Raw genomic sequence first — 13,174 nt, 5'->3', positions numbered from 1 at the left:
GCAGGTCCCCCCACTCCCGCCCCCAGCTCCCCGGAACCGGAGGCGGCGCCCCCGGTCAAGTGGCAGCACCGCGGGGCGAGTCTCCACAATAAGCCGGCGGCGACGCCGGGCCGCCGGGCTGGTGGGGAGTGGAGAAGCGGGGGAAGGAAGGGGCACGCGCTCCCGCCCGAGAGCCCGCCCCGGGGAAGGCGCGCGGAGGGGAGGGGCCGACGCGCGTGCTCAGGCCTGACCGGGGAGAGCCCGCCCGGAGGTTGCGCGCGCCCGCACTCCAGGGGGTGGGGGAGGGGGACGCCCGAGCCAAAGAGGGCGGGCGGGCCGGAGCAGCAATTGCCTCTGCCCCGGCTCCCTCCCTTGTCCGGGGCAGGCGGTGGCGGGGCGGCCCGAGGGCCGGAAGCGGCCGGGGGAGGGTCTCACCTACACAGTGAATGAGCTTGTGGCGCCACGAGTCCAGTTCTTGCCGAAAGCCGCGTCTCTCAACGGAGCATTGCTGCCGCCTACACACCCTCGCCATCTTCTGCCGCCCGCCCGGCCCTGCCTCCTCCGCGGCCCCGCGCACGCCCAGCCGCGTCGCCCGGGGCCGCGCACGCACCCGCGGCCTGGGCGTCGCACCTCCCGCCGGGGGCGGCGCGGGGGCAGGGCCGGCCTCACCTCGCGGTGGCCCCGGCGTGATCCCGGGGGCTGCCTGGGCGTGCGCCGGCTCGGCGCTCGGCATCGAGAGGCCGCTCAACCGCGGTCTCCACGTTTCTCGTCCGCGGCCGCCGCCAGCTCTGGCCACGCGGGAAGGCGCCTTCGCGGGGCAGGAGCTCGCCTGGACCCCCGATCCTGCGCCGCCTTCACTCTGTGTCCCAAGGCCACCGCTGCCCCTTTCTCTCCCTTCCCGGGACTTTTTGTGTCTTAAACTAGCCCCATTTATCACTTCTATCCTACGTATCGCCCCCCACCAATTGTTGGGAGTTCCGTGGTAACGGCTTCTCTGAACTCAGCCGAACCTGCTGCTTTCAGGAGACTGTTTAAGAAGCAGAGTTCAATATCCGGATGCCCGTGGAGGCACTAAGCCCCAAAGTTTTAAAAACCGGGTAGGCTGTAGTTTATTAAGTAATGGGAAGACTTGGTCAACGTCCGTAAACCCAGTAAAAATTGAATCAGGCGTTTTAAATGAAAACTACCAGGTTTCTACCAACAAGGCTGATCATAGGCGAAATTCTCAAGGTGGCACATTCGGAACCCCTCCTGTTTGTGTAGTAAGAGATTTAAGAAAATTGTGCTAAAGTGAGAATGGCATTTCAAAAGAAGGCTAGGTTAACGATACTTAAAGAGTGTTGGAAAATGGCGTAATTCCATATTTCAGGAAAGACTCGAGAAATATTTTCAGTGATTCAGGTGAAAACCTGGGTAATTAAATCACCCTGCGTACGTAGGGCACTACCTGTACCCGTTTAAACATTATTCTGAGCTTAATTGCCTGACTGCTATTTGGGAGGGAAAGAAAAAAGAAAATGGAACGAAAAGAGAAAGGGGGGGGCAGGGGGAGTGAAGAATAAATGGAAAATAGATCCCTCTTTAGTACCCTGGGGTTCTGGCCTCTTCCTCACATTTGGGGTTTAAGTTTAAGGACGGTGCATTCCTGCTTTTAGATATTTGAATTTAAATGTGAAGACTTAATCTTAATTACTGTAGTAGGTAAAACAAAGTCACTAAATACTTGGCAGGCAAGAATTCCATTGGTGTATTGATTTCTGTCTTTTCAAAGTAGAGGCCCTAGTCTCTCAACCAGGCACTTGTGGAATGCCCTCTTTATCCAGAGATAGATATGGACTAGTCCATCCAGAGATGGACTAGGTGGGCCTCTTGGGTAGAACTGGTTTGAAATGTACAAGTAGGAAGGCACCTTTACTCCCCAAATCTAACACCGATGATTATTCCACAATTCTCAGAAGTCCACCATATTTCACCTGCTAAAGAGAACTGTCAAATGAACAAACTATTAAGTCAGGAGGTACTGAATTTCTGTGTACACAAAACTATCCTGAGTAGTGAGGGGAAAGGACAAACGTGAAATGAAGGATCGCTGAGGACACCCACCCGCCACTTGTAATGGCAGGACATTTTCTCTCTTCAATCTGAATCTTCTTTTCTTTGCCGCTAGGTGGTAGGTTTGAGTCTTGCAGCTTTTAACCAATTTTCTATGGTTTTTGCAGGAACTATGCTTCATAAAGTTTCAAATAAATGAATGACATGTAACTTTAAAATGAGTTAATGATTGTGCTTTCCAATACCCATATAATCTTCTTGAAATGATCAAGCCAAAGGTAATACTTCCTCAATATAATCTCTTAAAGTCTCAGACATGTAGATTAAAAGGATCCTAGAGACTTCAGAGATTGACTCTAATTTGAAGTATGGAATTACAAGCCCAGACAAGTAAAGTGACTTGACCAAAGTTGCATAGCTGCTCAGTAGAAAGAGGACAATAAAAGCCAGCAGCCAGATTTCCCAGTTCCCAATTCATTGTTATTTCCATTACTCCACTTTGAATTGCAATTATTGCTTTACTTATTTTAAGTTGGGAACCAATATACAGTTGACCTCTCACAAAGGCTTATTTGTAAGAAAGGATGAGGGAACAATAGAAGTAATTATCATTTACTGAGTATTTACTATTTGTCTAACATGGCAATTTTATTTCATTCCATCTGAATAACAATGCCAAAAAGCTGGTATGATTTTTACCTATTTTTTATATTTTCCGGATTAGAGATTCAAGACTCAGAGGAGTTAAATGACTTTGTCCAAAGCCACAAAGTTACCAAATGGCAAAATCAGAATCCTAAGATCTCTCTGACTCCAAAACCCTCTAATTGTTCTACAAGTAGAAGCAGGACACCACACGCAGAGAATTCACTTAATTCCATGTGAGAGGTTATGTTCCATTGCACAGTTGAGCAGTTTGACAAAAATGTTGACCTCCTGTCATATGTCAGGTGGTCCTAGGCACCTAGGACACATAGATATCTAAGACATAATTTCTGACCTCTCGCTCTTTTGGCTACCCTGGGATAGGATCTTAGGTGGAAGTTCTTTCATATTCTGGGGAGGATTGAGCATTACAACACAATGGCTAAGAGAGGAGAATCTGAAGACACAGAGAGATTGATTAGAATCTTCATTCCATCCCTTAGAACCTGTGTGGCCTTGACAAATTAACTTTCCTGGTCATCAGTTTCCTCATGTGACAAAGAAGATAAGAGTCTATAAGATGTAGATTGTGTGAAGATGAAATGAAACAATCATGGACAGTGGCTGTCACATTGTTAGCATGAAATGACCATCAGTTTTCATGATGCGGCTCCCATCTGCTTGTCCTGACTGCAGAGTGACAGGAAACCATGATGCTTGTACAGTTTGGGATGAATATGTAACAGCGTGAAGAAATAACAGCAATGACCTTGGCCTTTGAAAACAACATTCTCTGAGTCATGTTCTATAGTTCTTGCAATAGGCAGATGACAGGGAAACACGGAGCACAGAAAATGACAATCAGAGAGTGGGGGTAGCCTCTGTGAACCATAGGACTGGTTGGTCAGGATGATATCAAGCTTGCATCTGATTAGTTGGAGATGGCATATCATATGGGAAAGGACATCAGAGAAATGGGAGGATGAAATGGATTGGAGCCTTTTCAAGAAAGAAGTCTCCTGTTGGGAGACCTGTTAAAAAACATGGTCAACTTCTCATGAATTCCAGTAAGTGACACTTTTAAAACCACTTTTCATGGATTATGTCTTCTATTCCTTACAACAACCCAGTCAAGCATCCCCATTTGATAACCGAGCATGAGCGGCTAATTTGCCTAACTATAGGTTATGCCTAACTATGATTTGGCTTCACACCCAGGCAGTCTGGGTGGCTCAGTCACTTAAGTGTCTGCCTTCAGCTCGAGTCATGATCCCAGGGTCCTGGGATCGAGCCCCAAGTCTGGCTCCCTGCTTAGCAGGGAGTCTGCTTCTCTCTCTGCCCCTCCCCCTGCTCATGCTCACTCCCTCGCTCTCTTGGTCTCTCTCTCTCTCAAATACATAAATAAAATCTTAAAAAAAAAAAAAAATCCAGGCAGTCTGGCTGCAGAGCCGGCTTTTTAATTCTTTGCATTATTTTGCTTCCTGTGCTGCAGGGACCTAGAGTGAGAGACAAAACCCAGCAGACAGAAGGGAAACTGGGACACTTGGTAGAACTGCTTCTGTAGGGGCTCTTCGTGCTTTAGTAAGACTTTCCAAGTTCCTCTCTTTTCAGTCTGCCTGTGTAGCCAGCAAACTTTATGACTTTATGTGTGTAAGTGACATTTTTTTAAGTTGTATTGAGATATATTTCACATACTATAAAATTTACCTGTCAGTGGTTTTTAGTATATTTACAGAGTTGTGCAACCAGCACCGCAATCACGATTAGAACATTCTCATCAGCCCCAAAGAAACCCCAGGTGTATTAGCAGTTACTTCCCATTCCCCCCTCTCTTCAAACCCTGGCAACAACGAATCTACTTTCTGTCTCTGTGAATCTTCTTCTTCTGGACATTTCAGGTAAATGGAATCATACAACTAGTGGTCTTTTGCGACTGGTTGCTTTCACTGAGCATACTGTTTGCAAGATTCATCTACGTTGTAGTATGGATCAACACTTACTTCCTTTTTGTTGCCCAATAACATTACATCATATGGATATACAGCATTTTGTTTATCCACTCCAATTGATGAATGCTTGATTGATTTCATTTTTTGGCTATTACAGGTAATGCTGCAATGAATATTTCTAAACACATTTTTGTGTAAACATGTGTTTTCATGTTTGTTTTAAATTTGAATATGCATTTTTGCCTATCTATTTTGAAATACTTTCAGATTATAGAAAAGTTGCAAGAACTTCTATATTCCTCTCTCACAAATTCCCTAATTGTTAATAAATTACCACATCTGTTTTTGCTCTCTATGTATCTATATACATGGTTTTGTTCTTGTTTAGTCTTTTTATGAACAATCTGATAGAAAACTATAGACTTGACTCCTATCATCCCTAAATATCCAGTGTGAATGTCTATAAAGCAAAGACACTCTCCTTCATAACCACCAGATAACCTCCATTACATCCGGAGATCAACACTGATACAATACAGGCCCTATTAAAATTGTACTCTCTGTTACCAACGATGTCTCTTTTCCTTTTCTGGTCCAGAATCCCAACCAGGAAGTTACGCTGAATTTAATACATACATTCTCAGTCTCTTTGATTTGGGTACAATGCCTCAGTCTTTTCTTGTTTTTTCTGTGTGTGTGTGTGTGTGTGTGTGTGTGTGTGTGTGTGTGTTTTGTTTTGTTTTTAGTGATCTTGACACTACTAAAAAGAACAGGCCTCTCATTCTGTAGGATGATCGTCAACTGGGTCTATGCAGTGTTCCTTATGACTAGACTCAGGTCATACATTTTGACAAGAAAAGCCACAGAAATGAGGCTGGGGTCTCTGGGCATCTCATCAAGTGTTCATGATGTTAACTCTTCACATTATTGTGATGAAAATTTTGCTCATCTGGTCAAGTGGTTTTCTCCACCATAAAATCACCATTGTTTCCTTTATACTTGATAAATATTTTGTAGGGAGGTATTCTGAGATTATGCCAATGTCCTGTCCCTTGCCCTACCTACCCACCAGCCTTAATATCCATGAATCATTGCCTGAATTGCTTGTCACAATGATCATGGTCAAAAAGTGATTTTCTTACTTCATCATTTCTTCTGTATTTAGTTTACATTTGGATATAAGAGTTTTTTCCTCTTCCTCGTTTACTTGTTTATTCTTTACTTATGGACTCATCATCTCCTATTTCATTCAGTGGGTTGTAATGTATTGCTGTAGTTATTGTCATCATTCCAGATTTGGCCAGTGGGAGTCACTTCAAGCTGACTTTTATCCTGTTGGCATACCCCCATCATTCTACAAATAATTTCCTCACTTTATGGTACAGCTAGGTGTTCTAGGCTCATTTTGTATTTTCTCTGCCTCAGCTCTAGAACGAGTCCTGGTTACTTTTAGTGGAGGACAGTATTTAGATATCAAAATTTGGGCTCAGTGCGTTCACTCCTACTGGGGTGTCGTGGCTACTAGGTCCTAGCAGCAGTCAGAGCTAGGAAATACATGTGTGTGTATACATATGTATATAGACACATACACCTATATTTATATTTGTATATCTCTAAATATACTTATACACCATGAATTTATGCTGATCCATTTGATTCTAATCCAGCACCTCTGAATATCTACAAGCTTTCCCTGTTACACACTTATAAATCCCCCTTTGACAGTGAGAATCCAGGTTCCCATATTTTTTCATATTGACTTCAGTATATTTTTTTGCTTGACCCCCACTGTATTTAACAACCTCCTGCCTCCTAGTCCTGCTATCTCCAGAAACCCTTCTCAAGAGTGTCATCTTCTGGCTACCCAAATGTCATCACCTACATGGCGCACCACCATCCAATGGATGTCAATTCTCCGCACATTGAATGACATACATTCTGTGACTTTCTAGCCAACATTCCAAAAGGAACTCTAGAAACTTTCCAAAATTTATAAAGAAAAATAAAGATCGATGAATAATTACAACATTGGTTTTGAAAAAGAAGAGCAGGGGTGCCTCGGTGGCTCAGTTGGTTAAGCATCCAGCATCGGACTTGATTTCTGCTCAGGTCATGATCTCAGGGTCACAGATAGAACCCCACGTGAGACTCTGTACTGGATGTGGAGCCCGCTTAAGATTCTCTCTCTCCCTCTCCCTCTGCCCCTGCCCCCCACACTGCATGCATGCACGTGTGCTCTCTCTCTCTAACAATAAAAAATTTCTTAAAAAAGAAAAAGAACAGCAAAGATGAGTATGGTCAACACAGGAACATGCAGCTTAAATCCTCCTTTATGGTAAACTCACAGTCTGCCTTGTAGGGAATGTGATCACTACATAGCCTCCTGCTGTCAACAGCTTCAGGGTTAGCTTCAGCTGCTCAGAGCTATCTTGCCCAAGGTCACATCTTTCTGGGGCTGCCAGGATATGTGACTAAGGGCTAGCAGGCTATAGCCTGGTCATTTCTGCCTGATGTTGGACACTCTGACAGTTAATGCTTGTTCCAAAGTACTTCACGGGGCTGGCTGGCTGACGCTTTGTAGACTTGCACCTTAGATCACTTTCTCTGCCCAATTCTGCTCCCCGCCCCACCATTTCCACTCACAGGGTGCTAATCCCTAATAAACCTTTTGCATCCCAAAGTTCATCTGCAATTCTGCTTCCAGGGAACCTGACATGTGACGAGGAGAGATTGATTGTATTAGATATTATAATATAAGGCCATAGTAATAAAATTACCACGGTGCTAGCATAGGAAGAGGGAGATGATAGAAAATAGTATCTTTGGGGCCACTACGTTAAGAAAAATTTTAAGTTTATGAGATATTTTCCCAAATGACAATGGAATTAATTAACTAAGATATAAAGAGTTTTCAGAGGTTGTAGGAATAAAACTTAAATATCTTTAGCATTGGGACCCCTGGGAGGCTCAGTTGGTTAAGCATCTGCCTTCAGCACAGGTCAGGATCCTGGAGACAGCGGGGGCGGGGAGGGGTGTGTGCAGAGAGGACGGAACTCAGTGGGGAGCCTGCTTCTCCCTCTGCCTGCCACTCTCCCTGCTTGTGGGAGCTCTCTCTGATAAATAAATAAATAAATAAATAAATAAATAAATAAATAAATAAAATCTTAATATATCTTTAGCATTTTTTTTTAAGGAGTAAGTGACCATTTTTTTCTAGAAGTCCTCAGAATCATATTCTATGTTGATCTTTATACTGATCTATTTACCTGAACATATGGTATTTCATTCATCTGGTTCTCAGGAAAAAACAAACAAATAGTTCACTGTTGTCTTTGTTAGGTGACTATAGGGGAAAGGGTTTAAAAAAAAAAAAAAAAAGAATCACCAGAAAGGAGTTATTTATAACTAGGTAGCAAATGAAGGTTGTTTCCATGGAAAATTTGTTTCAATTTTTAAGCCTGAAAAGGTATAAAATGCATCTGAGTTAGGGAAAATGAAAAGTATTTAAAACCAAAGGAAGTCTTCAAAGAAAAGTTTAAGTAAAAAGAAAGTTTGGTAAAATCACAGAGTACTTAAATATTCTTGCTGAGCTTTGCCAAAATGTACATTTCAAAATTAATATCTGACAAAGATGACCCCTCATTACTGAGCAGCCACTCTAATCTGTTCGCGTGTCATCTTTGAAAGATTGGTTATACAGAGCCTGCTGTGTACCAGCTACCCAAGAATGGATGGCTTGTTCTGGTCAATGAACTGATTGTGAGCACAAGCGAGACACATGACTTCTAGGCCAGGTTATTTTCATGGGTCCGAAGATGCAGGTGCAGAGTCATTAGCGATGTAAATTATCTTCAAGGATAGAAGCAGAAGAAATAAAGTGGGGCATAGAATTCAGATCTAGTCACTCCTTATACAATGGTCTTTCAATGCTGGCCTCCAAGAATACTAGATATGATATGATATGACATGATATGATATGATATGATATATATGATATGATACCATACTAGGTTATTATATATTTTTAAGATTTTCTTAATTTTTGCGAGAGAGAGCTAGTGCATGAGCATGAGCAGGGGAGGGAGGTGTAGAAGGAGAAGTAGATTCCCTGCTGAGCAAGGAGCCCCATGCAGGACTCATGCCAGGACCCTGGGATCATGACCTGAGCCGAAGGCAGACACTTAACCAACTGATCCACCCAGGTGTCCCATACTAGGTTATTATAAAAAGTCGTTTCAGGGTGCCTGGGTGGCTCAGTTGGTTAAGCGTCTGCCTTCAGCTTGGGTCATGATCTTGGGTCCTGGGACCGAGCCCCACATCAGGCTTCCTGCTCAGTGCGGAGCCTGCTTCTCCCTCTTCCTCTGCCTGCTGCTCCCCCTGCTTGTGCTCTCTCTCTGACAAATAAATGAAATTTTTTTTTAAAAAAGTAGTTTCATCAGTGCAGGTGAATCTAAATTATTTCTTGAAGATAATTAACAGTCACACACACAAGCCACAATACAGATTTCTTAAATCCGCCTATTAGTTTAGGGGGGAAAAATCAGAGTAACTTATATGAATCTGTGGAATAATGATATTGTCTATTGAGTGAGGACTCCAAGTCTTGAGCTAAGCACTTTACCTAGCCTTATTTTATTTCATACTTAAAACAATTCCACAAAATAGGTACTATTTTTAAATCTCGTTTTAGAGTTGGGAAAAACAAAGCACAGAGTTTAAATCTCTTACTCGAATTTACACAACAGGTAGATAGAAAATTTTGAACTCAGGAGATTCTAGTAATTTGGTTTTTATCCTTTTCACCGTAGTATCTCACAGATGAAGGTAAATGCTAGTGTGGCTTTTGAATGTATTTAAAAGATAGCCAAATTTCCTTTTACTTTGTCTATATCAATTTAAACACCATGCTATTGGCATTTAACAAATGCTTACCCACTGAGTCTTTGAGGTTCTACATCGTTTAATTGGGATCTGGGATCCTTGTTTCTTCAGAGGATAAAAGCTCCTGGGCTGACTAATACAGTTATTCTTGAAAGATGATAACAGCATTAGAACATAATTAGTAATTCTACTAACCAATCCACACTCTTTTTCTTAAATCTTGTTAATATTCTCTTATTTGTGATTTCTCATTGAAATGTCTTCTCTTAAGTTCAAGCACAGTCATTTGTCACTAAAGCCATGTTATGCTGAATGTCTTATACAATTACATATGTTTATGACTTCTTATTTTCTCTGCAGCACAGGCCTGTAATTTCTTCTCAAGCGTTGTCTTATTGAACTCATAGCAGTTCTTTTCAAATCAATTGAAATGCAGAAGTAACAAATTCCGGAGCACGCACTGTAGAAGCCTTGAAGCGCTGTAGATAAACCGGTACAGCATAAAACAAAGGACAACTCCTCTGCTCGTGGAATGGGTGACATTTCACATAAGGAGAGAATAAATATACTCAAGTGATGAATGACATCTTGATCTTTTCCACACATTCACTAAAAAAAAAAAAAAAGAAAGAAAAGAAAATATAATCTCCACTAGTTGCTTGCAGTTGATGTAACCTTAGCATAAAAAATTCCGTTATAACTCTTCTTGAAAATTACTCTGTAACATCTCTCTGAAGATGTTACACTCTGTAACATCTTTTAGAGTCTCCTTGACAGATGCTTTCCTAGATGCAGTGCTAATGATGCCAATCAGCTCTAAGGGTTCCAGAGAGGGATGTTGCTGCACAGATGCTTCCGTATTGTGTGACACTTAGGTTTCTAGCAAACTCGATTGGTCAGTTCTTTGACCTATCACCCTTTCAGACACTTCAGGACCATGTCATCTTTATACTTCTGAAATCAATTGGACATCTCCTTTGATAATGCTTTATGATTTTCAACAAAGCACTGATTTTTCCAGCCCTCATTTTCTTTTTTTTTTTTAAGATTTTATTTATTTATTTATTTATTTATCAGAGAGAAAGAGAGAGAGAGAGCACATAAGCAGGCAGAGAGGCAGGCAGAGGCTGAGAGAGAAGGAGGCTCCCTGCCGAGCAAGGAGCCCAATGTGGGACTCCATTCCAGGACCCTGGGATCATGACCCCAGCCGAAGGCATCGGCCCAGCCCACTGAGCCACCCAGGTGTCCCCAGCCCTCATTTTCTATTTCTTCAAAAGGAGAAGGTTGGCTAAGTATTTCCAACTTTCCTTAGAGCTTGAGTTCTCTTTAGTTATTAGGATTCATCAATGTCAAGTGCTTGAAAGTTTCAAATGATTTCACATTTGCACATTTCATAAAATACCTCAACATGGAAAAAAGAATTAAAAAATTGTGAGTAAATACTATGGCAGATTATGTAAAATAAGTAGACTCAACTTTGAATGAACCCACACATCTTAATTTGGTGTAACTAATATTATAGTAACTGTTCTTCTGTTGGGTCCCCCCAAATTGGGTACCCCGTGATTAAAGGAGCGAGACTGATAAAAAGTGAAGGTCAAGCAAAGCTTTACTTCGCGCCAAGCATCAAGAATCAGACCGACCGTCAAACAGACCGGTCGGGGACGCCCCTTACAGAGGACGACCCCTCCCTGTTTTCCAGACTAACTTTTATAGAGCAAAGGCCATGTGGTTGGGCCTGGCCACACACAGGTGGCTAATTGAATTACAATTCACCCCACAGTAGCCATGGAAACTAGCCCATCACCTTGGTAGCTAGGAGACAGTATGCGCCTCCACTGACTGAATACCTCCACCTGACCTGACTCACCCTTGTACTTGGACTTTGTTACAAGGGACTGGTTTCCCCGGACTCCTTTTAATTAAGTTCCCCTGGGGGGGCAAGGTCAATTTAAGTTTTACAACAAAATGGCAGTTCAACTGGGGTGGGGCCGCTCTGGCTGAAGAGGCCCTTACACTTCATATGTGTATCTCAGCTTCAGAGCTTAAGATGTTAGGAGTTTTCTAGGAAGGAGACAGTATATGTAGGAAATATATGTGTAGCTCTTGTTGAAAGCACTGCCAACAGCTTCAAAATTTGGCACATACCTTAAGGGGATATGAAGACTAGTAGAAGTCTTCATTTTACTCCTGAAACATCCAATGTCTTCCTACAACCCCATATATATGCTAAAATCTCTTGCTGTTCCTGCACTGGGATCTTCCGCCCCAGGGCCAATCCTGGATTCTCAGCCTCCTGCTACAGTCAGCAATTGTCCCCAGGGCAAACGTATCCTTGGTGCCTGCCATTCAGTACTCCCTCTAAGGCCATCAACTGTTACCTATTTTGGTGCAGTCCCCCACCTGTGTGTGCCCCCCAACCCCGAGATCCTGAGTTATGCTTTCTTTTCAAATTCATATCAGAATCTTTAGTCAAAGATATACTTTGCCTTGTTTACTATGGTTTCATGGAGGGGGGATCTGAATCAACTTTCAAAGGCATATTTTACCTTATTTACTCTTAATGCTCACATGGCCCACAGATCATTTTTCAAACAAAAGGAAAAAGAGGGGCATCAGGTTGGCTCAGTTGGTAGAGCATGTGGCTCTTGATCTCAGGGTCATGAGTTTGAGCCCCAAGTTGGGCACAGAACTAACTTTAAAAAATAAAAAAAAGCAGTTTTCATGGCTGACTTCCGTCAATATGGGAGGCTAGACACTATAAAACATTAATGTTAATACATCACATGGGATGGCAATAAACAAAATCTTCAAGTAGTCCATAGTAAGAAGTATGCTAAAACCAGGATGGAGTAGCAAGAAGCTTGGAGATTGTACTGCCCTGAAGGTAAATATATCAGTGTACCAGTGGATCAAAGACAAAACCTTGGGCTAGTTCCACACAGACTTCTTGAACCTTGAACCTCAGATTCCTAAACAAGAAAAGATCTTTGAAAAAAGCTATAGTTCCCGAGATGGTGGTTCCTGTTGGCTCCTAGTAGAAGCATCAAAAAATCCCCAGTTTAGGGGTGCCTGGGTGGCTCAGTGGGTTAAAACCTCTGCCTTCGGCTCAGGTCATGGTCTCAGGGTCCTGGAATCGAGCCCCGCATCGGGCTCTCTGCTGAGCAGGGAGCCTGTTTCCTCCTCCCTTTTTCTCTGCCTGCCTCTCTGCCTGCTTGTGATTTCTCTCTGTGTGTGTCAAATAAATAAAATCTTAAAAAAAAAAATCCCCAGTTTAGGCCTGTAGGATCCCCAAAAATAAATACATATAATCTTTGCCATTGCCAAACATAAGAGAAAATAAACCACTATGACCTACAATCGGAACAACAGGCTGATTTAGACTTCCATGGTCTTCAGATATCGGAATTATAAAATCAAAATATAAAATACCTTTGCATGAAATTTTAAATTGAATTACAAAAATGGTCAAGCCAATAAGAGACCGGCTACCAAAAGTGGGAATTTTTGAAATAAAATTAGAGTGTACTTGGGGTAAGCATCTGTCTGCCTTTGGCTCAGGTCATGATCTCAGTGCCCTGGGATCCAGACCCCTGATGGGCTCCCTGCTCAGCCAGGAGCCTGCTTCTTCCTCTCCCTCTGCACCCCCACCCTCCTGCTCTCTTGCA

General features: G+C 42.8%; 2 protein-coding genes across 2 annotated transcripts in view; both read right to left on the bottom strand.

The window, feature by feature from the left end:
• The window catches only part of LOC111145386 (ligand-dependent corepressor-like), a 144,714-nt gene extending 144,256 nt beyond the window's left edge, over positions 1–458 (bottom strand). The window contains exon 1 of the mRNA XM_022500257.1: positions 415–458. The gene's annotated coding sequence lies outside the window, so the exon portion shown is untranslated. The remainder of the gene's footprint in view (positions 1–414) is intronic.
• On the bottom strand, positions 56–712 carry LOC111145020 (translation initiation factor IF-2-like). The gene has a single exon (XM_022499641.1). The coding sequence runs from the start codon at positions 710–712 to the stop codon at positions 56–58; it is 657 nt and encodes a 218-aa protein (XP_022355349.1).
• Between the last annotated feature and the right edge of the window lie 12,462 nt (positions 713–13,174).

This window comes from Enhydra lutris, unplaced genomic scaffold, assembly GCF_002288905.1.
Source record: "Enhydra lutris kenyoni isolate GAN:26980312 unplaced genomic scaffold, ASM228890v2 scaffoldscaffold12, whole genome shotgun sequence".
In the NCBI taxonomy this organism is placed as follows: domain Eukaryota; kingdom Metazoa; phylum Chordata; class Mammalia; order Carnivora; family Mustelidae; genus Enhydra; species Enhydra lutris.
This window is presented reverse-complemented; position numbering and strand designations above follow the sequence as displayed.

Excerpts from the sequence above, each read along its gene's own strand:
- LOC111145020 (XM_022499641.1), bottom strand. The coding sequence starts at position 712 with ATGCCGAGCGCCGAGCCGGCGCACGCCCAGGCAGCCCCCGGGATCACG.